Source organism: Pomacea canaliculata, linkage group LG2 (genome assembly GCF_003073045.1).
Source record: "Pomacea canaliculata isolate SZHN2017 linkage group LG2, ASM307304v1, whole genome shotgun sequence".
Lineage (NCBI taxonomy): Eukaryota > Metazoa > Mollusca > Gastropoda > Architaenioglossa > Ampullariidae > Pomacea > Pomacea canaliculata.
Window position 1 is genome coordinate 44,658,333 of NC_037591.1, and position 27,572 is coordinate 44,685,904.

General features: G+C 42.8%; 2 protein-coding genes across 10 annotated transcripts; both read right to left on the reverse strand.

Annotated features, from left to right (window-relative positions):
• Positions 1 to 3,103: 3,103 nt before the first annotated feature.
• Positions 3,104 to 25,246, reverse strand: LOC112556723 (serum paraoxonase/arylesterase 1-like). Of its 5 annotated transcripts, XR_003097812.1 has the most exons (11): positions 9,219 to 11,040; positions 8,575 to 8,695; positions 7,659 to 7,729; positions 7,333 to 7,388; positions 6,687 to 6,882; positions 6,056 to 6,188; positions 5,525 to 5,725; positions 5,075 to 5,156; positions 4,394 to 4,531; positions 3,407 to 4,188; positions 3,104 to 3,363 (listed from the first exon to the last, which is right to left on the reverse strand). XR_003097812.1 is itself a non-coding variant. In XM_025225986.1 (10 exons), exons 2-10 carry the CDS (start codon positions 8,655 to 8,657, stop codon positions 4,018 to 4,020), a joined length of 1,131 nt encoding a protein of 376 aa, XP_025081771.1. In that variant the 5' UTR covers positions 8,658 to 8,695; positions 25,047 to 25,246; the 3' UTR covers positions 3,104 to 4,017. The 5 variants fall into 5 exon arrangements, 4 of the variants coding, with proteins under 4 accessions (XP_025081771.1, XP_025081768.1, XP_025081769.1 ...); XM_025225986.1 differs by lacking the exon at positions 9,219 to 11,040 and adding an exon at positions 25,047 to 25,246 and having other exon boundaries at positions 3,104 to 4,188; XM_025225983.1 differs by having other exon boundaries at positions 3,104 to 4,188.
• On the reverse strand, positions 11,192 to 25,020 carry LOC112556724 (serum paraoxonase/arylesterase 2-like). 5 transcript variants are annotated; one of them, XM_025225989.1, is made up of 11 exons: positions 24,290 to 25,020; positions 22,847 to 22,933; positions 22,361 to 22,471; positions 21,925 to 21,995; positions 20,954 to 21,009; positions 20,474 to 20,669; positions 17,338 to 17,473; positions 15,800 to 16,000; positions 13,294 to 13,375; positions 12,884 to 13,018; positions 11,192 to 12,752 (listed from the first exon to the last, which is right to left on the reverse strand). In XM_025225989.1, the coding sequence occupies exons 3-11, from the start codon at positions 22,438 to 22,440 to the stop codon at positions 12,582 to 12,584; spliced, it is 1,128 nt and encodes a 375-aa protein (XP_025081774.1). In that variant the 5' UTR covers positions 22,441 to 22,471; positions 22,847 to 22,933; positions 24,290 to 25,020; the 3' UTR covers positions 11,192 to 12,581. The 5 variants fall into 5 exon arrangements, with proteins under 5 accessions (XP_025081774.1, XP_025081773.1, XP_025081772.1 ...); XM_025225988.1 differs by having other exon boundaries at positions 22,843 to 22,933; XM_025225987.1 differs by lacking the exon at positions 22,847 to 22,933.
• Positions 25,247 to 27,572: the final 2,326 nt, after the last annotated feature.

Consider the following 27,572-nt stretch of genomic DNA (forward strand, 5'->3'; position numbering starts at 1 on the left):
CTTGCTGCTAGTGCGTACCCCAACATGCCATCAGAAACTAGAGAAACCATAGTGATTGACCAGTTTGTAAGTGGACTTCCATCCAAGGACTTGAAGTTCAATCACCTCTCGCTCATTTACGAAGCTGTGGCCCTGGCGGGATGTAACTACGGCCCTTGGCTAGCGAATTGGAGTCTTTTGGCGAGAGTAGGAAACCTGAGAATCAAGAAACTGTCAGAAGCATCAGTGAAAACACATCAGAACACAAACTACTCAAGGCATTGTAAAAGATTAGCAAGTTAGTGTGTAGCATGTTAGAGCAGATTTTACAGAAGGCGGTGGACAGGAAGAATAGAAGAAAGGATAGGAACGGTAGTCTGTATGTAGCGAAGAAGAAAGATGTGATGGTGAAGAAGAAAGGTGGGTTGCCCACAAAACCCTGCAGGTGCTGTAGAAGAGAAAAGTGTGTTCACTGTTGTGAGAAGCAAATCAGGGAACTGACTCGTGCTCATGCGCGTGCGCAGGGCTTGACCGACCAGGTTGCAGCTGACGACATGCAGAGGACTTGTGACTTAGGGCTGTGTCATAGGGCAGTGGCTGTCACAGTGTGGGCCGACCGCATGTCAAGATGTCAGCGGCTGACAGTCATCATATGTCAGGTGGTCAGCGGCTGACAGTCATTACATGTCAACAAAGTGATGTTTAAATCGCCAGAGACACTAATTAGCCCAGTGTTGATGTCACACCAGTGTTGCTGTCTCCATGTCCAGCTGCTCATTGACCTGACACGCTGGCTGACCCACTTAGTATTGACGTCACAGCGCGAGCATTGCGTCATTTCACCGCGTCATCCGTTGCCCTTAGTAACGCAGTGCACGTCATATTTGTAGTCACGTGTACTTTAATAAGTGTGTTGTAAACTTATTACTGTGCTACTGTCACAGGTACACTTAGTTTTGACTTGTAATGAACCACATGCCGCCATTTAAATGTGCAATTCACGGTAGAGTGATTTTAGACCTCGGTGGGCCGCCGTACGTTTTACTTGAGTCAAGTGGTCCACCGGCCCAAATACCTTGTGAACCACTGTCCTAGGGAAGTGACGAGTGTTGTGCCTGTCGGTGATAAAAGATGACACGGGTAGGTGGGGCGAGGTGGCGCAAAGCGAGCGGGCGGCACCCGGGAGAAGTGAGACATGTCCCAGGGTGACATGTCCCAGGGTGGCTGGTGGCCTAGCTAGGGTGGAATGCAGGATAACACGGCGGGTACGTCTCTGGAGGATAGAGAGGTAGAGGAACAATGATGTGAACAAAAGGAGGCTGAAGCCAAAGGAGTAGCTGGCGACTGTAGTTCTGTGTGTGTTGCTGGGGTGCCAGTCAGTACACCCTGTACAAGTACCTGGTTCTGGCCGTTTGACGTAGCGCTTTCTACCCGAACAGAGAGAATCTTTTGAATGTTGCCCACCCCAACCCCTGTAACTCATCGAGGCCGAAGTCCTGGTGGGCGTGTTATAAAATGGTTTCGCCCGTGCTAGGGAAGGTAGGAGTACCCGGTGCTGTACCAGAGGTTAGTTTTCCCTAATTGCTACCCTGGCCCCGAGGCAGGGTGGAGATCACATGCAATCAGTGGCGTAGGAACCAGGGGGGCAGCGGGGGCAGCCCTCCCCCCCCCCAGGAAAATACAGGGGGGGGCAGGAATATCCTTTTGCCCCCCCAATATTTGAGACGTAATTCCTCACAAAGAGCAAAGACTGAAAGAAATGTAGGGGAACGTAGAGAGGAGACGGTCATCACCGTCACAAAAAGCGGGCCTGAGGCAAGTGGAGGCTCTAACACCTCTGATGATCAAGATCGTGCGTGCAGTACCCCCCCCCCCATCTTTTTTACGAAATGTGCGAGTGCGAACGCCGTCACTGTCAGCAGGGAGTTTGCCAATGCGAACATCTTCCTACGCCACTGCATGCAATAAACCGAGCAATAAAACCTCTTTCTCAGCCGAGTACTTGGTGTTGGAGTTTAGAAAGCTGAAGTGAAATATTTGCAACTGAACAACTGCCTCGGGGCCAGGGTAGCAAGTAGGGAAAAGTGGCCGCTGGTAAAAGTCAGCACCACGTGTACTCCTACCTTCCCTCGCGCCCCGTCCTCCTACATGAGCCTCATCCGTCTCTCATCACGTGGTGCTTGATGGTGCACTTCCCCACCCGCACTTTTTATAAATGTTTTAGTGTTCATGTTTTCATGCAAACATTTTCAGACAGCTTGATGGTGTGACACAGTGTCACAGCTGAATGTTCGGACTAGACCAAAACAACAACAACAACAACAACAACAACAACAACAACAACAACAACAACAAATCTGAATTTAGGAAATAAATGTAATATCAGAAAAATAATCAACAAACAAAATGGTGAACCTAATTAGCTATGCATTAAATCACAGAAACAGAAAATCGCCACGACCCCACCCCTTGTTACCATGCACATCTTTGATTGAAGTTGACGTGTAGCAAGTCTGCTTCTGAAGCTGTCGCCGTCATGTGCAGACCTCCTCTTTATTTGCATCTTCACTGTGCCAAACTGTTCGACTTTTTATTTTTTTATTCACGTCTTTGTAATTTCGTGTCGCCTACGGTCTCACCATAAGGGTTTCAAAAATGTAAGTTGTCTTTACTATTGACTCTTCCTCGGCGCCAAGCGATCGTGTGCAGGTCGATCCTCTGTCTTGTGAATACATACATCACAACAGTCTCTTGACTAACTATTTTAGTACACTTGACACTTGGCCTGAGCACCCAGTCATCTGTCAACTGCAGGCAAGTGCTTCAGGCCTTTGGTCTTTACTTTGTGTTTTTGTATTTGCTAAGTGGTGGTGCAATGGTAGTTCAATATGACATCTCACCTGCTGTTTCTCTCCACTGCCAATGACACTCACACCACGTGTCAGTGCTCTGACTCCATATTTCAATGTTGTTTGCTTTTATTTGTGTAAAACGCATTTATCTGTAGTGTGAGAAATGTGCTATTTAAATAAATCTACATATTATTATTGTTATTTTTAAACTTGAGAAACTAAAACTTCACATAAAACATTTCTTTCCACAAATCAATTTACAAAGAAGTTACTACTTTAAATGGTGTTTTTATTTGTAAAATTCAGTGACTGTCAGAAAGATACACCACATACTACAGAGAGCGGACTACCAACATGAAGTCTGACATGTCATGGCACTTGTCAAATAGGTCAAGTCACGGTGGCTGGCTGCCTGGCTGTACACACACCCAGTGAGCATATTGCTCTACTAATGTCTATACTGATGTACATACCCACTGATGTATATACCTCATAGTAAAGTTGCTCTACACACAGCCACTGATGTATATACCTCACAGTAAAGTTGCTCTACACACAGCCACTGATGTATATACCTCACAGTAAAGCTGATCTGCACACCCACTCTATACCCCGAATATATATCTACCCCTAGCTGATGACGTCACGGCAGCTGCACACTACCTCATGCTGAAGCTGTTCTATATTCACCCACTGAAGTTGACCCTGAAAAATACGTTTGCCACCCCTGACTACCTCTGCAACATTTTTGTCGGGTTTATTTAATTTTTTTCCGAAGTCCCCGCCCTTCGGCCCCCGTTCCTCTCCCTGAACTAACACGTACCCGCATTACACCCGTAACCCCAGCTGTCGCCAAGGAGCTAATGGAGGCTGCACAAGACCTACCCGCACGTAAACTGCCGAAAGAATTCACTATAACCTTGTGTCTCCGGGCTCGGCCACACAGGAATTGATGAGTTGTTAGGAACAGTCAGGACAGGGAGCTGTGTGTAATAATGACAGCTGACATGACACTGATAATACATGGCAGCTGACAGTGAATGCATTACACACACAGAAACTCAGCAGCAGCACAGCAGCAGGGACTACGACTCACCGAGAGAAAATTCTCGCAACTGATCGAGGAGTACGACGACCAGACCGAGGGTGAGAGAAAGGAGTAGGAAGCGAAGATAACAGAAGTTTTCTACACGGGTACGTTGACGTCACAAATGATGGTGGTGTGGATGATGGAGCTGACGAGCAGCTTGCCACCAAAAACGATTGCAGACGACGAGGCGGAGATCATGTGACCGTCGTCATACAACAGCTCCTGTGATGACGTCATGTTGCCCTTGCTCATCCGCAGGTGGAGCACCTGTACAGGAGACATTTCCAGACGTCAGCAATTACGTCACATTTAAGTCCACAGCCTGACAGTGTTCAATGCTTTACGAAAATACCTGACATGTGGTAACTATTTTATGATGCAAATGTTTTACCATAATACCTCTTTGGCTAACGGACCGCCTCTTGACACTTCCTACCTTTATCCGCGAAACGACATCTAACAAAGGTTTTACCTGCGAAGGTGCGATTTTGTCGATGGGTGCCTCGAGGTAGCTCAGAATCTTGAGTGGGATAGGGTGACACCCGATGTAAAGGTCTTCAGTCTTGGGATCCACCATGATGTTGTCTGGCAACGTGTGGAGCGGAATGGCCTGCAACCCAACACATGTTTATCGACTGACAGCACAAGACTTTACTGACTGACAGCCCAGAGACATGTTTACCGACTGACAACCCAGAGACATGTTTACCGACTGACAACCAAAGACATGTTTACTGACTGACAACCCAGAGACATGTTTACTGACAACCCAGAGACATGTTTACCGACTGACAACACCCTTCGTCAAAAGAGGTAGCGGCATCATCGTCTTCTTGTTTTTTCTTTAATATACGTTTTTTAATGTTCACATTATCTTAGTGCTGCTCGACTTTGACACAGGGCAAACTCACTTTAGAAAGGCTTCAAAGTGGTATTCAGAGGCTGACTTTCAAGTTTTCAACTAAGTTAATTTGCATTTTTATCCTGGAGGAAAGGCAATATTCTAGTCACTCTCTCTCTCAAACACTGACACACACTCACACACACACTCACACATTCACATAGGTGGTGTGTCGAGGAAACATACACTTGGTACCTGCCTCCACTAGAAACCTCAGTGAATGAGGTGTGGTCTATAAGTAACATTGTGTACCTGCTGTAAAGTCAGTGAGTTGTCTGTCTTCCTGTGGAAAACTCGGAGTTCTTGTCCTACACTGACTGCCACGTACACGTACCTGTGTAAGTAACGACGTACATGTGTAAATATCGAGGTGTCTGTACACCTGTAACCTGTGTCACGGTTATGAAATGTGTACATCTTGTTGTCACTGAATAAACACATCACGTGTAACAGGTAAGTCTTGTTGTTGAATGAACACATCAACGTGTCAAATGTATCAGGTAATAGATCAAGTAATATACATCACAGACATGTGTCAGACAACCACGCCACGCACTCACTGAGCACAATAATACTACAATGACGTCAGTACACGTGCGTACAGACAGCACGTGAGAGTAACTCTCACACATGGACAAGAAATGTTTGAAAGGACAGGGAGCGAGCAGAACGCAGTGTAAACAGGACGACAAACAGACTAACTTGTGGTCAGTCGACATGGCAATGCCGTTGGCAGACTTGATGCCCTCGGCAACCACCGTGTAGCTCGTGCCGTCGTAGTGCACCACCGTTGACCACGGCAGGTCCAGCAGCACCTCGGCCATCATGCCTGCTGACGTCGCGTAGTAGTGGCAGTTGGTGAAGTAGAAGCTGTTGTCACCTGTTGCTTGCACGTCATTCACCCTACAGAGTACAGTGACGTCATAAACATTGCCAACGGTGGTATCAACGTGGACAATGACGTCATACAAGTGTACACTGCAATGTCATCAACATGACCAGTGACACGATAAGCACGCACAACGGAGAGTAACGTCACACACACACACACACACCCCCATACGTCGTCGAGACCTGTAGAACAATGTAGAGTGGAGATAGTTCGAAACCCATAAACACTCCCTGACATTAGCCTAGTCCTCTCTCTCTCTCATCTACACACTCACTCTCTCCCTCCCTCTCTCTCTCTCACACGGTGAGTCCGACAACAACAAACAAGCAACATCCACCTACAAGCGCATTTCCGGTGCGGAGAAGGTGGCCAGGTGCTTCAGCTCCTGTGTCGCGGGCAGGAAGACAAACTTCTCCACTGTATCGGGTGCCAGCTCTCTAAGCGGGTGGTTGACGACAAATATTGTGTGGCGACCTGCAGGATACCAGAAGTCTGGTTATTGATGCTTCACTAATAGACGCCAAGGTGGATATGCCCTCCCAGTCCAGTCCCCGTACAACAAGCTATGCTCACCACACCAACTGTCTAGTCACTGTGGACTCAAGGTACAATCACAGTACAATCCCTGTATAGACACACTAGACCAGATAGTCACTCGCAGTCAAATCGTTGTCTATTCAGTAGAATCAAGGTGTAGTCAGTAGAACCACTGCATAGTCGCAATAGACATAATGTACAGTTAACTCACAGTATGGTGGATAAGACCAAGTCCAAGTATTGCTAGTCATTGACAGCCAGGGGACAGGGAGGGACAAGGGGACACAAACAATGAACACAGGAGGTGCATTCTCTTCACTACTGCTTTCCCTTGACAGAGAGACAGAGACAAGGAGAGACACGTGATGCTCTTCACTTCAGCTATTCTCTTCCTTCGCCCCACTTCGCTCCCCTCCGGGTGGGGATGTCTGGTACCTGAAGTGTTGTCCTCCCAAACGCTGATGCCGTGGGGAGAGAAGGTGCTCTCATCGAAAGTGTCACTCGTGACGACCTTGAGCTCTTTGACCTCCTTGTCCGGAAGCTTGAGGTCGTACAGGAAGATGCGGCCCCGGATGTTGTGTTGACGAAAGTACAGTCTGAAGTTGTCCGACACAACAGGTGGCATCGCTCCCTGAAACAAGCTGTCATGATGCAAGCTTTCCCACAGTCATCACACTCCTTCTTCAGACAAGTAAGGAGAAAAAATGGACGAAAAAAACAAAACAAAACAATGAGTCATCGTCACAGCTATCATCGTTGTTGTCCTCTTGCTAAACGTCATTATCACTATCGTCATCAAAGCTGTCTAGATGAGCGAATAACTTCAACAAACTTTCCCCCTCTTACGTTCTTCGTGTAACTGTGTGTGAGGCAGACAAACACGGAGACACTAAGTGTCCGATCGTCATTTCTTGACGAAGTGATACGGGTACATGATGGAAGCACAATTAAGTGTCTGATTGTAATTTCACGAAGTACTTAAAGTGATACGGGTACATGATGGAAGGCAAAAGTATCTGTAATTTCATGAAGTACTCAGAGTTACACGGGGACATGATGCAGTGCACACGTGCTGCCTTACCGAGGAGATGAATGTCAGTCCATCTGACAAGGTGTGGAAGTCCTCAGATGCCAGGGCTACAAAAGACATCAACTGAAAGCTAAACGTTGTGTGGAACATTACACGTGACCTTACCTATGTATATATACACACACATCATACTTCATTACACGTAGCATTACATGACGTCACTGGCACACCGTCACACAGCATCTTGTACACAAGTACATAGGTACACACCACACACGCACACGTCATCGTAAAATAACCAACACTACTGGCACTAGTCTGACATCTTAGCGTCATTGTGTTGGGTCACGTGGTCAAATAATGAGACACAAACGTACGCATTCCAGGGACTGGCTTGCAGGAGCCCGGATGGTGCTGGTAGAAGTGAGAAAACACACCCAGCCTGACCCTGCAACAGCAGCCAGCAGTTACACGCAGTTTGCAGTGGATGTGGAACACAGGCAACAAGGAGTTACACAGTTACAGGAAACAAGGAGTTACACACAGTGACACGAAACAAGGAGTTACATAGTTACAGGAAACAAGGAGTTACACAGTTATAGGAAACAAGGAGTTACATAGTTACAGGAAACAAGGAGTTACATAGTTACAGGAAACAAGGAGTTACACACAGTGACAGGAAACAAGGAGTTACACAGTGACAGGAAACAAGGAGTTATACACAGTTACAGGAAACAAGGAGTTACAGTGACAGGAAACAAGGAGTTACACAAAGTGACTGGAAACAAGGAGTTACACAGTGACAGGAAACAAGGAGTTACACACAGTGACAGGAAACAAGGAGTTACACACAGTTACAGGAAACAAGGAGTTACACACAGTTACAGGAAACAAGGAGTTACACACAGTGACAGGAAACAAGGAGTTACACAGTGACAGGAAACAAGGAAGGACAGATCGAATTGTGACATGTCAGTGTTTATTTTTCTGTTTTCTCCTCGCACTTTGCTATTTCTCTGAACTCCTCTTCCCCACATGCCAGTCAGACTACTCGCCCTTCCTCTGATGACCGCACGCTCTCAACAACCACATGCGGTCAACGGAATTTTAGTTGGTGCTCTTCCCTTCCACAGCAGCCATCTACCCACCAACGAGTCCTCTAGAAACACACCCGTTACACACACACAGAAGGGCTAGAAGTGTGTATACATACATCATCTATGTACCCACCAACGAGTCCTCTAGAAACACACCCGTTACACACACAGAAGGACTAGAAGTGTGTATACATACATCAACCGACCGAAGTCTTGTATGATGACAGCCAGAAGCACAGTTGCCATGACTACAGCCAATGTCCTTCCACCAAACGCCATTACAGATTTTTCTGCCCGCACTCACAATTCCAAGATTTCTGTTGATGTTCAGAAAGAAGGAAGAATGAATCAGATTGTTAACATAAATTAAAAAAGAAAATGTAAGTAATGTGACTTCGTGAAGTCTTTCATCTTTACAGTTTATACTTCTATGTTTTATATACAGGAAGTACATGTCGGCAAGTGTTTGTCAACAATTACAATATCTGGTGTCGGTAACAAGATTAGTAGTCTACTGGCCAACCTGCTTTACAACGAAGTCAGTTTGCTGACCCTTCTGATGGACAGTCACTAGAACAGCCACCGGACTACGTGACTATCACGGTCAGAGCCAAACAGACTACGTGGCTAAAAAGCCAGACAGACTACGTGACTATCACGGTCAGAGCCAAACAGACTACGTGGCTAAAAAGCCAGACAGACTACGTGACTATCACGGTCAGAGCCAGACAGACTACGTGACTAAAACAGAATATTCAAGACGTACACAAATATTTCTCCCGCATAGTATGGGACAGTCCAGGTGACGAGTGTCCACGTCTAAAACTGCTCCATGCCTACCTGCCAGCTGAAGCTGGGGAATACTGTCAACTCCCGGCGATGGTGTGGGCTGAGTGTCTACGTTGATAGCAGATGACAGCCGGTGTCTGCTAGGTACGTTGTACTATCATTTAAACCAACAAACTGAGAAAAATTAGGTCAGGTTTTTGTGAGTTCAACTGTGGAATGAAATGGAGGAGAAGGGGCAAGAGTCGGCTGTTGCACAAGACTGTGGAGTGCAAGTCAACATTACTCAGCGATCTTCAACACGTGGGTGGGGTCTCGGGGAGGGTGGAGGGCAGTGCGTTACCGCGACTACACCAAGACAGAGAGTAGAGTGGACCACGGAGTTACATTATTAATTAGTATATATATAACTCCGTGGTGTTGACCGTCTGATATCTCTCACACACATGCTCCTGCACACCCCCAGTGAGTGCGGGTATACCGGGTAGGCTGAGCGATACGTCACACGTCTGACTTTCTGCACGTTCATCGTGACGCACTGCTTGATGACAGCGCGAGACACCTTATGACACTCAGTCAGTGTGTTCACATGTCAAGGACTCTTGTTTCTCAACATGAGGCGCCTGTTCATACGACATGCCTTCGGTGGTTCTCGGTCTCTTCAAGAAAAATAAAAAAATAAATGCATGATTTAAATATTCACCTTTTGCAAGCAAGACTGGTCCAATGCCATGGCACACAACTTATTGACTCACTCATTCAGCTAATATCCATAATTTAGTCCTTGTTACTCCTCCAGGACAGGGCCGCAACAACAGCTCGCCAGCGGACCCGGTTTTGGGCAGCCCTCTTGCTAATATCCATATTGTATTCTTATTGTCACAACACGTTGAACTCTGAACAGCAGACATAACCCATGAAAAGATCAGATAAGGTCTAAATCGTATCGACTGTACAATCACTATCAACTGCTTCTTTAGTATTGGAAGTCAGATGCTCTCTTTCCTTTCTGATGCCTATGATTGGCTATGAAAGAGGCACATGTGGCTCAAGACATTGTAAACAGTCCATCTCTGTAAGAGCCAGTCTGATTCTGTGGTGGTATTTTTTATTAATCTGTTCGTAAAGCCTATAACCTTATCATGGCAAGGATTTCAACCACCACATGTGAAACACATGAGCTTATTACAGCAATGGTCTACAAGACCTTTACAAGAGAATGAATTCCTCACACCAACATCACTTTGTATTGAAAAACAAAGATGTGCTAGCCTTTAATTAGATTGTTCATTTTGTTGGACAAGCAGTTCAGCCAATAAAAAGTCTTGTGATAATTATAAAGCAAAATAAATTTTAATTTTAAACAAACAAGAAACTGCAGGAAATAGATCAACAATACTGATATTTTCTTGCTGTGGGTAACACTATATAACAGACTTGGATAGCACTGCAATGCTATCTCCCCAAACATGCAGTGATGGAATACACACAAAACTACAAAAGCAACACAGGAGATAATGGTGTAGGGTTGAAGAAAATGAAAAAAGTCTTGAGGAACCATACAAAAATTACAGAGCATGACATGTATGAGCAGTTCTTTGTAAAAGAACAATTAAGAGACATAAAAATACTTTGAGAGATTTTTTAAAATTTAGTTTACTGTTTTAAATGTGAGAGATTATGAAGTAGAAGAATCATCCTGCTTTACTGGAGTAAAGGTTCAGAATACATAAAGCTCTGGCTAGAAATGAGATATATACTTTCTTGTAGCCACAAAAGTATGCCTTTTTTATAGATTCAAATATGTTACTAATGTATTTTTCATGATTACTATGTACTTTTCTTCAAACTAAAGTTTGCAAATTTCTTTGTGACTGTTTTCATTACTATCTCTGCAATGAGGCATCTTCACGTTTCTGCTTGTCTTTGTGTGTACATCCTTTTTGCTCTGTAGTCAATGTAATCACAATAACAGCCTCCCAGCAAAATTTAAAAAACAACATTTGTACCCAGGAAAACATATACTGTATGTTACTTTAATAAACGTGCAAATGAAGCTTGTACAGCCTACCACAAGCTATCTAAGGTTGCTTGTAATTATGGTGCTTATATGGCGCTGGTATGGACCAGATAACCTTTAAAAATATCATCTTCATCAAAATAATTTGTTTCGAAAGCACAGGTAACAAATTAGTAAGTAAAACCATTCTTCTGAATGCCACAATTTCTAACTCTTGTGTATGTATATGGCAGCTACTCAATCACAGATGAACTATCAGCGGTGTGTGTGTGTGATGGGTAGGTGTGCATGTGTGTGGGTGTGTGGTTTTTTTGTTGTTTTTTGTTGTTTTTTTTTTTGTTGTTTTTTTTTTTTCTCATATACATATATTTTGGAAACAGGGCACAGTTCCCATCTTAATTGCCCGTTGGGATTAATAAAGTCGGTTGTTATTGTTATTGTTATGTTTTAATAAAAAAAAAAACACTCCGACTAGTGCACCAAATAGCTGATGTCAAAATGTACGTGTGCTGTTTGCTAGTTTTATTTGTAGAATCTAACATAATATGAGCAGAGGTAAAAAAAAAAAAAGTAGACTCTCAAAATATTAAAACTTGTACAGCAAAAGAAACAAATGAAATGAAAAAAATCAAATAATATGCAATATTATAAAGCCTTTTAACATCAATATACGCACCACGAATCAGATAAAATATAGTATAAAAGTAATTTACTAACAGACCAAGCAGAATCCCCAAATGTTACATAAACACTTTGCTCGAACCCTAGAGTCTGGAGTAATGCCCTTTTACATACTTCTTCACCCTGTCTGTTGTGAGATAATTCAAAATAAGAAAAAATTTAACATTTCGAGCTAACAATTAAAATGCTTTAGTTTTTGTAACACCAGAAAGCACTTAACTGCCTCCCTCTCTCTCACACACACCATTTTAATATACTTGTACGTTCTTAGACTAGACTAGACATGTGCAGACTAAAGCAAACATCTATCAGTCAAACAAATGTGTCAAAGTAAGGACATCTTGAATTTAATGAAAAATGTTAAGCATCAAATTGATTGGAATCTAAAAAAAGTAAATGCACTTTTATCAAGCTAACGTCGAAGATAGAAAAAGCTTAACAAATCTGCTACATGATTATTTTGATGAAGATGACAAATTAAAATATGTACCATGCATAGCAACCCCACGAAATGTGTCACGACAGAAAGAAAGGCTCTAAAACATCACTTATTTCTCAAGTTTATCACATGATGGAGCATGGTTCCGTACATGAAGGCAGAAAGACTTCTCATTTCATCGACATAAAACAAAAGGCATTTAATGGAATATGAAATATGAAAGGTTTTCACCTTTTCATGTGATCAATTCACAATAGCAGTGATAATCAGTCTGATTCTAAATAGGAACATGGACATCACAGATAATGAGATTGTGGAAAACTGATCCTACAAGAAGTTTTCTATTATAGACCATAGCAGAAGTGGAAGCTGTAATAAGGCTGCCATCATCATATAAAAGTTCTTGAGCAGAGGTAATATTTCCATCTTTCACGTGTAGATGAAGCACCTGGAATAAGTAGTCATTTAAAAATACAGTGAGTTCATGAAAAAAAGGCCCCTCTCATGTACAAACAAAAGAAAGTGGTGAAATACCTATACCAAGTAATGAAAAATTCCCCAAACTATTTTGTTTCTTACCTGTGATGGTGATAGTTTCTCTGGTTCCGCCAAGTGCAATAAAATTTTCCACCCAAGAGGATGACACCCTGTATACAGGTCACCAGTTACTGGGTCCACAGCAACATTGTCAGGAATGGTGTGCAGTGGGAACACCTGAAAGAACATGCGAGATGATCAAGATGAAGACTGAAGCTTTAATAGGCCGTCAACAAGTTGAGCAAAATTTCCCACATGAAGCCCGGAAAGCATGAGTGCATTCGCTCACACACATTCTTGTGCATGCTCTCTGTCTCTTTTTCTTACACACACACTTGCCCACCCTTACACTCACACACACACAGAGACTGTCCACCCACATACACACTCCTGTTTACAGTCAGTAAAAACAAAACAACAAGAAGCATAGAAGGGAGAAAATGCAGCTATACCTGCTGTAGTTCTAGAGAGTTGTCTGTATTTCTCTTGAAGACACGGATCTCCTGTCCTAAACATGGTGCAATGTAAATGTACCTACAGAGACAACACAAATGTATTAGCAGGAGAATAAGCTCTTTAAACATAAATACTTCTTACAACGTGACCTCATCAGTAGTTTGAAGCACTTGTAAAACTTTGTTGCAAGTTGCTCCATTCCCACACACCACTACGCCCAGCAATAAGCTGCATGCCTAGTGAAAGATGGTGCTCTTGTCTCTAATGCTATCACTGCAATAATTGTAATGACTCTATTCTTCTTGTCATAAAATAAGTTTGAAGAAACTGTCACTTTTATAGTTTCACATAATTCAGTAAAACAGTAATAAAAAAAACACAAATCAAGCAGAAAACAGTTTGCTGTGGTCCTATTTGACCTTTGGTACAGCAAAGTCACCAATAAAGCAAGTTCTGGCTACAAGCAAAGTAGATTTTGCTCTGGGAAGCATGGTGCAGGGTGCATAATATGGATAGTGCTGCATAGTGACAAGCCACCTTAGAGATTGATCAGAGAAAAGAATTTGTGGAGTTTTGCTGTGAATGATAATAATTATTCTTCCTGTTAGTGCCCCACTATGTAATATACCATATTGCAAGTCATATTATAACACAATGGCAAACAAACCATTAGTGCCACTAACAAAATATTTATGTTACAAACAACATACTAATGCCACAAACAAAATATTAATGCCTGTCAGAAGTTTTTCTTTGGTGCCCCAAAGCTCTTCTTCCTTATGGCTCTCTGAGGCCACAGATTGTTTACTGTATCTGAGTAGTGGACTGAGCTGCAGGACATGCTCAGGGATCTGTAGGACCGTATCACATGAGCAGTTTTCAGCATCAAGTAGTACATGTGTGCACACAGTTGGCAGGCAGAAGATGATGGTCCGCTGGTGGCATTTCAGACCGAGCATCTGGTCGTCTGATGGAGGATTGTGCTCACTTGGCCACCAGCCCTCCTTTCAAGTTATCTCATGGTGAGCTGTGTTCACTTGCTTGACGAGGGTCTTGACTTTGCTGTAGAAGACTGCCTGCTTTTGCTAATCAATATTATCAGCTGCCAGAACTGGCGTTTACCTTGTTTCCTGACAGGCCACAGTGTGCAGGGATCCACTGGACAGCTACTTTCAGATGTTTAGAGAGAGTGCTCAAGAGATGCTGTGTGTCAGTTTCCAGCTTCCCCACTGAGGGACTGCAAGCTCTGGATGACTGATCTGCAGGAGAGGTGGGTGGGATTCGACACTCACATGTATTTAGACTCCAGTAGAGGAGTGAGTTCTGCCAAGTTATTTGATAATGGAGATCCAGCAGGTAGCAACCGTGATGTTCTGAGTCTATCTGTGTGGCACATGAAGATTCCACTTCCCCCATTGCAGATGGCAGCATCAAAGGATCCATCTGTGTAGAAGTGCTGATGCATTAAAGCTCTGCTGCAATGTTTCCCCGATGAGAGGCAGGAGAAGGGAGTTTGGTTGGTCTCTCTTGTCGTTTATCCCTGAAACTTCTGACAATAGCAGATATTCTGTAGCTGTGTCCCATTGCTCAGCAACCTGGAGGGGTTCTCGCTCTTCTAGGGTGTTTGCAAAAATGTCAAAATTATTCAGCTCACGTTTATGTTCAAAACACATTTGACATACACCAAATATGAAGCGGTAAACTGTTTTTAGGTATGTGGGAGCCACCCTCTCCACACTTGGTAGGAGTAGGACACCAGGAACCCGTACTGACAACAGTCAATTGGCTTATGTTGGTCTGGTATGGCTATGTGACCTGACCTGACACCTTGTTGAAGACTGTCCTTCAAAGTATCTTGGAGGGTGGTCAACACCATGGTAGCCAGAGGAAGAACTGGCTTATGAATATAAAGGAGTAGACTGGTCATGCTGTGCACGAACTGCTCGCTATCGCCAAAACCAGAAGTGCGTGGTGGGCCTTGTCAGCATCATGTGCTTATTCCCCTCCACATCGGCCGGTACCAGTCAAGGGCAGAATGATGACTGACTGACACCATAACTATAGCTAGAATATCATCTTCTAAGAAGATATAGGTAAGGACGGCAAGCTTACCAGTTTCAAAATGTGTTTGGCAGAATTATTTTCAAACTCACAGAACTGCTTACTCTTTATTTTTATACTCAGAACATTTACTATATTACACATTTTTTTAACTTAATTTGTCAAACCCTTCTTAATATCTAACCATGTATGCCACATAAGCTTTAAAAGTACCCGTGACAAGGATGGATGCAGCGACAGACGCATGTCAGCAATTAACATACAGGTCAACTGGTGATGTGTCATTCAAAACAGTCTTAGTAAATAAGCTCTGATATTTTTTATGCTTGTAGTGAAAGAAGCACAGCAGAATACACAGGCATATTTGCATGTAATTAATACCTGACGCTGGTCTGGTAACAATGTTTTACATCGTTCAGCCCTCCCCTACTCCCCTCTTACTTGTGATCATTAGACATGGCAATGCCGTTTGGAGATTTCATGTCACCAGCAACAACGCGGTAAGTTTCTCCATCAAAATACACAACATTCGTCCATGTGAGTTCGAAAAGTATTTCCATTAAATCTCCAGGGTGTCCAGGGAAGTACTGGTAATTAGTGAAATAAAAACTGTTTGTACCAGTTGCTTGGACATCATTAACACTGAAACACACAACAATTAAACAATGAATAAAAATATCCCATTAACATAAACGTTGTTGCATGTAGCTGTATATACTCTCCAATTATGAGGGCAAGCTTAACTCTGAAGTAGCCACTGAAGCATAATTATCATTCCACCATTGTCTTCATCCTGCAATGTGTCTTTTGTTCGCTGATGTTTATGGTTCTTGTTTAGTTGCATGACTGTCAGTTTGCTTAACAGTCTTTAGTGTAGTCTTTTCTGCTTGCATACACACTGGGAAATGCAACTTATAAATTAAATTATTATTTTTATAAGTAAAATCCAGAGTGAGATTGAAATATCTTACTACACATTAGTAACAAGATAAAGTCATCAGAATATTGTCATTAAAACCTTTTTCTAATTATCTTTCAGTCTTCAGCCTTTCCACCTTCACATTAATGACAAAACAGCCTTGAAAGAACTGCTGTCTTTTTTGTTGCTCATTAATCTACATGGACTTTGGTGTTTCCTGTTGATCTGTGCTTTTTGTTGTACTGTTCATCTCTGTTCTACTATGGGAGGTCCGGTGGCGCAACAGTTAGCCCTGTCACCAATACAGTGAGGGTTGGCTGTCCTGTGTTCAGCTCTCATCTAAGGCACGCCGTTCTTTCTCTGCATGTGGCATCTGTTTACAGGGCTGACTGCCTTGCCATGATATAACCTCAGTTGCTGGCTCGGCGTAAAACACTAATCCTTTCCCTCCCCCTGCACTGTTCTGCTATGCCTGCAACAGACCGTTTCCATCTGCAAACCGTTTCATCCACTAGCAATCTTTGTCTTGGCAATCTTCTCTGAAGTGTTTTGCTTTATGGGGTTGATTCTCTCTACTGTAATTTTTGCCCATCTCCTTGACCACCACAATTCAATTTCTGCTGCTTAGATTTCAGATTTCAAGCCTCAGATGTGAGCATGCAGTCTGTGTATATGCCTATATACACTTGGTGAGTATATAGTAGCGATGCTGTAAGTTTTATTTGTATGTGAGTGTGAGCATGCATATGTGTGTGTGGGCTGTGAATAATTAATGAGCCATCGCTTTATGAATGTACCAGTGAATGATGGTAATAAGTTTTGTGAACATTCCTATTAAAACTTTAAGTCCTACTCCATGAAAGAATTTGTCTGACATAAAAAAAAATGCTGCCTTGTCTTGAAATGTGTGTATTTTACTTTGTTTAGTTTTTTTGAAACACATTGCACCTACTGTAATACAGCAAGATGCATTACAAAATCTGCTTATTTAATATTAAATAAGCTATAATAAACGATAACTGAGTGATAACTGATGCATGTAATGAAACTACACACTCACACCCTCATTGCCTCTTGAGATTGATATGTCTGTTGGTGAATCAGTTCTTGCTTTTCTGGGTCATACTCAAACTTTTCAATGCTGTCTGCTATCAGCTCCTTCTTAGGGTGATTAACAGCAAACACTGTGTGTCGTCCTGGGGGAAAAAATACTCAAATAAAGAAATATTTCATGCAAATATCTTTCCTGACACTTTTATTTCCTCATTATTATTTTATTTTTTTTGTTTTTTTTTCTGTTTGCCTGACTTGCCTGGATTATTTAGTTGCCTGATGTTGATTTTTGATTTCTGTTTGATTTTATGATTAGTATTCATTTTCCTGAATCTTTATTTAGTTTACTCTTTATTCAGATCAGGTCTCACTGAGCACACTAAGTGTGGTGCTACACTATGCAAGCCCTATTATTATGAACAGCCAAAGTTATAAAGTCACATTAATTCTGAATCTAATGATATCACAGCGAAGAAGGTCATGGGGCAGTTAACAAGCATTAAATACAAAACAGTAAATCTAGATCAAGAGTTTTGAGAAGAGAATACATGCCAGGAAGATGAGGAGCTACAAGAGGTTCATTCAACAAAGATTCTGTCCCCAGTGATGAGATACAAAAGAGAATCAGGCAAATAAATGGGCCCTATCAAGACTCCTTGGCCATAGCAACAAGAAACATATATTATAAGTTGGTCTTTTTCTTGTTCTTTGACAGCTATGTTAACCCAAATGATATGAGCACAAGCATTGTTAATTAATTCTCTTCAATTTAGCAATTGGCACCAATAAATCTCCTTCATCCCTCCTGGTCCTCAGCAATCCTGCAGATTTCATTCCAGTTCACTGTGAAGAATTCCTTCAAAGTAAGGACTTCCAGATTTCATTGCTACTCTTCATACAAGTCCTCAGATCATCACAAAAGGTTTGATGACTTTTTGATGATTATTGTTGACATTTCTGTGACATCATATCTTCCTAGCCTTATGCACAACCATCCTTCTTTCTCATCCTGAACTGATGATCAGGCAATGATGAAGCAAAATTGCATCAACTTCCCGAGAATTGGCAGTCTGTGACTCCTCTAAGATTTCATATGCAAGATGGTTTATTTGATCTACCATTGTGATTTTCAGCAGATTTCAGTGAGGTTTTAACATCAGTGGTAGAGGTAATTAGATGACAGAGGTCATATTTGATTCTATGACATTGACCCTAGGCCATCATTGGATTTAGTATACTTGATAGTTATGAATACATATTCCTTGTTTGATAGCAAGCAAAAGGTGAAGTGCACAGTGTGACCAGTCACCTGGCATTGCATGCAAGCAGCCAACGATTCATGCGATTCCACCCCAGCAAAGTGTATAGACTTTGGGCTCCTGTATGTGTTACCTGTGTTGCCCTTTACCCTCATCAACACATTCCTTCCTCACCAAGCCTGCTCTAGTCTACCAATGTCACCACACTGTTGTGTAAGCCTCCCCCACCCAGTTGTCCACCAACCTACCTGCCTTGAGCAACACATTATCTTTAACAATCAGGTTGTGGTTGGGGATATAAATCTTCATTCTTACACCTGTAAGGCTGTTTCAAACATGTCAGTGCAATAGTAATGAGATCTGAGATTGGTTTTAAGCTTTAAGGAGCTTTTCTACTGCAGAGTGGAGACAGTGTGTAGGAAGATGCTGGTGGATAGAAGAAGAAAGCCTTAAAAATGATGGTAGGCTAGATAAGATCTAAAATAAAGTTAAAAATATTTTCATTATAATTGCCACAAAATTGCAGTGCGGATGCAGGGAAAGTGACTCTTGTGGTCCTCCTTGACCTGAGTGCGGCCTTCGATGTCATTGATCACACCACTCTTCTGACTCGTCTCCAGATGGAGGTGGGCATTGGTGGTTCCGCCTTGCAGTGGTTCCATTCCTACCTCAGTGACCGCACACAAAGGGTGATGGTCAATCAAGCTTCTTCAGTGACAGTTCCATTGCTGTGCGGTGTCCCGCAGGGCTCTGTTTTGGGCCCGGTTCTATTTTCTATTTACACATCTCAGCTTGGTCTCTCATTGAGAAGCATAATGTGAACCGTAAGATGTTTGCAGATGACACTGAACTCTATTTTTTCATTTAGTACTGACAGTGAGTCGGTGCTTGAGGCAGTTTGTGCTGTAGAAGATTGTTGCTTAGAGGTCAAGTCATGGATGCTGAGGAATAAACTCAAGCTTAATGATGAGAAGACAGAGGCGATGCTATGTGGTTCCAAGCTTAGCCTTAGTAAAGTCTCTCTAGACTCCATCCAAGTGGGTCAAGCTAGAATTCCTCTCTCCAGCTCCGTACGGAACCTTGGACTCTATGTTGACAATCTTCTAACTATGTCTGATCATGTCAGTTCTGTAGTCAAGGCATGTTATTTCCATATCCGCACTCTTGGACGACTCCGACCCAGTCTTAATAAGAAGACTGCAAATGCAGTTGCTGTGTCCCTCATCGGTTCTACATTAGACTATACCAACAGCTGCCTCTGGGGGATTTCAAAGAGCGAGTTGTCGAGGCTACAGCGAGTGCAGAATACGGCTGCGAGGATAGTTGCAGGAAAGAAAACAACTGACCATATTTCTCCTGTACTTCGTGACCTACATTGGCTTCCTGTGGAGAAGCGAATTGAGCATAAATTGTTAACCTTAACATATGGCTGTCTTCACGACCTTGCGCCTGTCTATCTGCAAGAACTCATTCGCTGTTACCAACCCCAGCGGAACCTTCGTTCAGCAGCACACTTCAGACTTGAACGACCGAGTGTTCAGTCAGGGAATGCTAATAAGAAGACTGCGGGTTTCAGATCCTTCTCCAATGTAGCCCCGCTTTTGTGGAACTCGCTTCCCCTCTCGACCAAGGAGTCTGATAGTATTGGATCTTTCAAGAAAAATCTTAAGACTCACTTGTTTAAACTTTTTTGAAGTTTTCATTTGACCTGCAGTTTGGTGGCTGCTGGGATCACCGCGCATTGAGCGCATCTTTGTGATGTGGATACTAGCGCGCTATAAAACTACATCATCATCATCATCATCACAATCATTACTCTCCTAATGGATCAGCATCTTTAAATGAATATATAGGTCTGAAGAATACCGTGTGATGAATATTTACCTGACTTTTTGTCCTCCCAAACACTAATACCATGGGGATAAAAATTGTCTGCATTGAAAGTAGCTGTGGAAGCAATTCTCAGTTCCTTTACACCACTCTCACTTTTGTTGAAGTCAAACAAATAAATACGACCTTTCACATTTTTTTCCTGAAAATGCTTGTCGACACTAGATGACATTTTCTGCAGGCGAAACCCCTAAAATAAGCAAATTAGCATCAGTTACATCAATGGGTCGAGAAATATGTCAAGGTAAAAATCCCAATTTAATTTTTACTTCAGTTTATCAGACAGCACCTATTAGATTTTTCTATAATTTATTTTCCTCATGGTGCAATGTGTCATGCAATTGCATGTGTATTCAAGGAGAATGATAATGTTTTTCTAAATTACATAAGTGGCAGCATGTCAACTTTTGAGTTAAGTTCAAGAGTACAGCATATTTATATTCCTTAAAAATTTCATTATATGGATGATCTTACCGAGGTGATGAATGTAAGCCCATTTGGTAAAGTCTGAAAATTCTCTGACCCTGGTTCTGCAAATTCAAATGCAATTACCAAAGATTACTCATAAAAATTATGATGATTATTTCCAGAAAAATTAATAAAGTGATAATTGCTGATAAAAATGATCACTTCGGTCAAAACTGTCCCATATATTTGTTGATTAGTGCATAAAGTGCATAAAGTGTGACCTGCCTTGGTTGTGATGCTGCATGATAAAAGTGTTCAACTGAATTAAAATTAAAGGTTGTAATTATAAACATCAATAATACCTTTAATATGGAAAATTAAAGTTATACCATACAATAGTCGCTTTAGTTGTTAAGTTAATTGACTATCCTTTTCACTTCGCTAATACATTTTGTGGACAAACTCATCTTTAGCATTTCATGTCATACATTGCCCAATGAGCCTTTTTCCTTGTGCAAACATGAAAAGTTCTGGAAAGGTACAATAAAGCAGAAAGTATTGACTCATTGTTACTAACAAGAATGGCACCATAGTATCTACAAGAGAATGATAAAAACATTACTCCTGTCTTGAAACTCATGTGAAGCTTTCAGAGATATATATATATTGAAACATATATCAGTTTAGTTCCAATTTAAAATATCATCAAGAAGAATACAGACTTAACTAGCAAGAGAATTTTTCTCAGTGTAAAGACGTTGAAAATGAAGTAGATCTGTTTTTCATAGTGTTAATATATAATTTTGAGTTGATATATATATATACACACATATACACAAAAAAGTAGTACATAGTCAATATTTTAAAAAACCTATTGACTGTATGTGAGTCAAATGGAATTTTGAGTATCTCACCTTTCAAATACACTAGTAGTGGTCTCCCCCTCACACACAAAAAGAGCATGAAACTTTCAGACACTCAAGGAGAAAAAAATTAAAATCAGATAACAAACACATCAAAGAAAGAAATTCCCTTACGTATGCCCTCTACTCTCCTGCAAGGCCCAGGGTAATGTTGATAATAATGGGAAAACACTCCCAAAGTGATACTGAAATGTCAGCAAAATATAAAACACACAGGGCATGAATGTCGATCTTGATGCAATCTGAGATAAACTATGGCTACGCAGCTACAACAAAATCATCATTGTGCACCTCAATGCTATAGGTGTACGTGTCTGTACATCTCAATACTATAGCTGTATATTTCTGTGTACTTCAATCCTACAGCTGTATATCTGTACATCTCAGTACTATATAGCTGTATGTCTGTGCACCTCACTGCTATAGCTGTATGTGTCTGTACATTTCAGTACTATAGCTGTACGTGTCTGTACATCTCAGTACTATAGCTGTGTGTCTGTGCACCCTAACCCCAAGAATAGATAATGCTCATGTCCATCGAGATACTCACATAATTCGACCAGTCAGTATTGACAAGACAGCAATAACGCCGACCATCACTATTTTCACATAAGTTCCTGTGTTCCACATTCCCTTGCAGCTTTGACACAGAACTTAAAACCTAGGAAAACATTCAGCATCTAAGTCGTAAGATATTTTATAGTATTGAAAATAAATTTTTAAAAAGTTGCTGATTGAATCTGCTTCAATAATTTCTAATTAACTGAAAGGCTATAAAAGTGGCTACTTCATATTTCAGTTCTTGTTTTTGTCATAGTTTACATTTTTTTGTGAAAACCAGAAAAGAAAACTATGTAGGTTTATGAACTAAATTGAACTTATCATATCATAAGCATCTAATCCACAAATAGAAATTAACTTATATTTAGCAAGTAAATAAATGTCAGCTCCACATGTCATTTGCTGCAGTATACATATTCCAGAAATAAAGTCTTTTTAATCATAAAATGCTAGTAGACATGATCGACAAACCTGCCTCTCAAAACCAAATATTTGCCAGTGACAAAGGACAAGTGAGGTACAGCTGTGTACAGCAATATGCTGGTAGACTGTGGAAAATTGTCTAAGACAAAAGAAGCGCAAAGATAATGAGAAGACTACTTCAATGAGTCTTGGAGTACAATGGGGGCGCTTGTTTGGGGCACCGAGTGTAGATATATATTATGGCATGTACTGCTGACAGTGTGTGTGGATATTTATTAAAGTACGTGAACACATGTATTATAGCATGTACTGCTGACAGTGTTTGTGTGTGGATATATAGTATGTACTGCTGACAGTGTGTGTGGATATTTATTAAAGTGCATGCTGCTGACACTGTGTGAACACATGTATTATAGCATGTACTGCTGACAATGTTTGTGTGTATACATATATTATAGTATGTATTGCTGACAGTGTGTGTGTGTGTGTGTACATATAGCATGTACTGCTGACAGTGTGTGAACACATGTATTATAGCGTATACTGCTGACAGTGTTTGTGTGTGTGTACATATAGCATGACCTGCTGACAGTGTGTGTATATATATACGTATACAGTCAAATCTCCCTACTATGCCACCTACCGGGACCGAGCAAAAGTGGCATAGTAGCGAGAGTGACATAGTAGAGAGGGTTCGTAAAAACGGCTTTATTTGTTCAAGTTACCCGTCAGTCCAAAGCAGGGGTGGGCAATTAATTTTCCCAAGGGGCCGCATGAGAAATTGGGATGGTTTTAGAGGGCCGGACTAATTTAGTTAACTCAGTTTTACCTAATACTGACGTATATATAGTATATATACTGGCGGGCGGGCCGGTCAGAGACAGGAGTCCTTTGCCCAGGTCTGGTCCAAAGCTCTCAAGAATCGTCGGCTTCGCTAGCTGTCTCCTCTCATTCTCCCCTCACCTCTTCATCCTCCACCCCTCCAACCACATCCGCGCACCTGCATCCTGTCGCATAGTCGACCCCCTCACACCTTCCCTCTGTCACGTGGCTGTCACCAGGCCAGCGACCCCCCCCCCCACATTGCCAGCCTCCACCCTCCCTGTGTGCGTGCTATGTTCCATCCCCACTAACAGCGATGTCCCACACTACCATACAGTATAGTAATCGAGCACTGCGCGGAATTTTACAACTTGTGTCTTTTAACAGTCACAAAAAAGTGGCATAGTAGCGAGAGTCTGGGGTGGCATAGTAAATTTTTTTTTACATTGAATTTATAGTCGGGACCGAGCAAAAGTGGCATAATACCGAGAGTGGCATAGTAGCGGGGTGGCATAGTAGCGAGATTTGACTGTATATATATTATGACATCATTGGCATGTACTCCTGCCTGTGTGTGTGTAGATACATATCATGACAATGACAAATCTTATTATAGCGTGTGTCGCTGACAACATTGTTCCCTCCACCCTGCACACCACCCCTCCCCGCTTACCTGGAGTACAGATACGCGATCAGGTAGTCCAGAAATGCAAGTCGGACTGAGACCCACACTGACAGAAGAAGGTGATGGGCTCTGTAGGGGCTGGGGGTTGCTTGTCCAGTCTCACCACAATAACGAACACAGGTCAACACTGTCGTGTGTTCAAGTGGCTAAGCGGATACAGAGCAGAATGCTTGGTGGGGTGATGCTACAACTTGTTTGCTGTCCCTTCTCTCTCTCTCCAACTCCTATCGCTGTACGTAAAAGTCTCGTCCGCGGTCAAGTGGCCCACGTATCTCGAAATCCTATTTTCTCTTCTCTTTGTTATCATTAACTTAGTAACACGAGTATTAGAAGAAGGATTAGGCGAGAAGGAGTTATGTGTAGAGTAGGATGGAATTGGTTTGCATGTGTAAATAATGTAAATAAATCCATTTTAAATTTACATAACTCTTTGTGTGTGTGTGTCTCAGACAGCACGTGTTTGTCCTCGTCGTACGAAAGAAATAACTGTACTTTTATTTTCTCTGGGTGAAGAAACCAGCTGTCGTCCCGTACACAGTAAAATAACGAAGGCGGTTGTGAAACACCGAACACACATGGCGAGTGAGAAGCTAACCCATCCGGGGCTGAACGACGAGCCTCAGACATTTTTGGAAGAAGCAGGAGGTTTTGTTGACTCAATTATAAAGGTCGACAGTGTGGGTGTGTGATAGATAGAAGGAAAAAAGAATACAACGCGAAGTATAATATACTTATATATACATACACCAAGATCGAGTTGTGTCTTGATATTACAGGCTGTAAGTATAGCTGGTGCTCATCCACATCTTTACAGACACCGACAGCAAGGGCGACATGACCTCACTAGCTGCGGCTGTTGTAAACACCACAAACGACACGTTACTACCCCATCCCTCCCAAGACCACCTCTCACTCTCAAGATTTATGACCTCTCCTGAATACACGCCCCATGGGTGGGGCCATGGAAACGTGCTCTACGTCATCGGTACTGCTACACGGCGCGACCCGTGTAGGGCAGCCAGGGCACGGAGCCTTATACGGTACACGGACTTTTCGCCGACGGACGTTTCGCCGCCGGACGTTTCGGAGCCGGACGTTTTGCCGACCAGACGTTTCGCCACCGGACGTTTCGGAGTCGGACCTTTTGCCGACCGGAATTTCGCCGCCGGACGTTTCGGCGCGGGGCACTTCATTTCGGCATTTCACGCGGGACCTTTAGCCGAAGTCAAGTGTGTGACGCCCCTTAGCTCACACATTTCTCTCGCCATTGTATCAATGTATCAGTGAACTCTCTCTCACTATCCCTCCTCATGTGAACCGTTAGCTCACACATTTCTCTCGCCATTGTATCAATGTTTTTTCTCAAAGCTATTGCGCATAATCTGTGACAATCAAAGTGAACTGTCTGTGAAGTCTGTGTGTAAAATTTGTTTGAAATAAAGAATTATTGTGTAATCTAGTAGTTACTTTCATTCTTTGAGAAGTAAGTAAGCTCTCTCTCTCTCTGACATAATGCGGCGAAACGTCCGGCGGCGAAACGCCGGTCGGCAAAACGTCCGACTCCGAAACGTCCAGCTGCGAAACGTCCAGTCGGCAAAACGTCCGACTCCGAAACGTCCGTCGGTGAAACGTCCGTCGGCGAAACGTCCGCACACGGCCTTATACAACTCTGTGGTCAGGGCAGTCAGGGCACGGAGCCTTATACAATTCTGCAGTCAGGGCACGGAGCTTCATGCAACTCTGTGGTCAGGGCAGTCAGGGCACGGAGCCTTATACAACTCTGTGGTCAGGGCAGTCAGGGCACGGAGCTTCATGCAACTCTGTGGTCAGGGCAGTCAGGGCACGGAGCCTTATACAACTCTGTGGTCAGGGCAGTCAGGGCACGGAGCTTCATGCAACTCTGTGGTCAGGGCAGTCAGGGCACGGAGCCTTATACAACTCTGTGGTCAGGGCAGTCAGGGCACGGAGCCTTATACAACTCTGTGGTCAGGGCAGTCAGGGCACGGAGCTTCATGCAACTCTGTGGTCAGGGCAGTCAGGGCACGGAGCCTTATACAACTCTGTGGTCAGGGCAGTCAGGGCACGGAGCTTCATAAAACTCTATACGTGGTCAGGGTACGGAGCTTCACACATTCTTTTCGCGGGCTGGTCTCAAAATTCTAATTAAGCTATGAGGCAGGCCGCTAAAACCAATACAACAAACCTGGTGATAATGGAATGGACAACAAAGGAGTAAATATTGTGGCCTTCACTTGCAAAAAACATCAGTCAGAAGATCAAGCTGAGAATCTTCAAGTCAACTGTGATCAGCACCCTCCTTTACGGATCAGAATCTTGGAAGATGACCAAAACCATCAGTAACAAGCTTGACGTCTTCCAAAACAGATGCCTCAGGCGCATACTTAACATCTTTTGGCCAAACACCATCACCAACGAAGAACTCCACCGAAGAACTGAAACCGAGTCCATCACCACGCAGGTTCAACGAAGGCGTTGGCGATGGATTGGACATGTGCTCCGCCAGCAGACAGCAGACCTTTCCACAGTCGCCCTACGATGGACTCCAGACGGCCGAAGAAAACGAGGCCGCCCAAAGGAAACTTGGAGAAGAACAGCGGAAAGGGAGATGAAAGGAAAGGGCTGGACATGGGGTCACCTAGAGCGAGTTTCAGCCGATCGACATCGGTGGCGGACTCTGGTTGAGGCCTTGTGTGCAACCTGATGCACGAAGAGGATAAGATAGATAGAATGGACTTCACTTACCGAATTTGTTGTGTAAAGATGAAGCTGTTTGAATTCGCCCCCGATACGCTCTAACGACTCCATCAGACACGTCAGTCGTGTTATTTTAGTGTCTTTGTACTTTGTCTGTGTTAGAATGTTACGGACTGCCGATTTCCAACGGTGTTGTGCCTAATACATTAAATTTCAATCAAACTAACCGATGCTGAATTAAAAAAATAAAAATAAGTGAACTTCACATTACGTCGGTCTAAAGACATTCGCGGACCATATATACTTTGCCCACCCCTGCTCTAGTGGTTCTGCCACTAATAAGCAGACTAAAAGTCAACAAAAGTATGCTCGTCTAATAAAATACTAGCAGACAGAATGTCCCCTAGACTTTCTACACTCTTTTCTGCCAAAATAACAAGATGGTGCCTAAATCTCAATACTGCCATACCGAGCCTCGATCAGACTCGACTTCTTCAAGACGAGCCTGAAATATTCAGGTAGCGTTCATTGAAACAACCCTCCTGTACATCTCCAA

What these genes read in the sequence shown, in the direction of transcription:
- LOC112556723 (XM_025225986.1), bottom strand. Translation starts at nt 8,657, where the DNA reads ATGGCGTTTGGTGGAAGGACATTGGCTGTAGTCATGGCAACTGTGCTT. An exon ending in TTGGGAGGACAACACTTCAG is followed by an intron (nt 6,189 to 6,686) that starts GTACCAGACATC and finishes GGTATCCTGCAG; the next exon opens with GTCGCCACACAATATTTGTC. An exon ending in ACAAAATCGCACCTTCGCAG is followed by an intron (nt 4,189 to 4,393) that starts GTAAAACCTTTG and finishes TCTCCTGTACAG; the next exon opens with GTGCTCCACCTGCGGATGAG.
- LOC112556724 (XM_025225987.1), bottom strand. Translation starts at nt 22,440, where the DNA reads ATGTGGAACACAGGAACTTATGTGAAAATAGTGATGGTCGGCGTTATT. An exon ending in ATACTGACTGGTCGAATTAT is followed by an intron (nt 21,996 to 22,360) that starts GTGAGTATCTCG and finishes CTGACATTTCAG; the next exon opens with TATCACTTTGGGAGTGTTTT. An exon ending in AGAAACTATCACCATCACAG is followed by an intron (nt 12,753 to 12,883) that starts GTAAGAAACAAA and finishes TACTTATTCCAG; the next exon opens with GTGCTTCATCTACACGTGAA.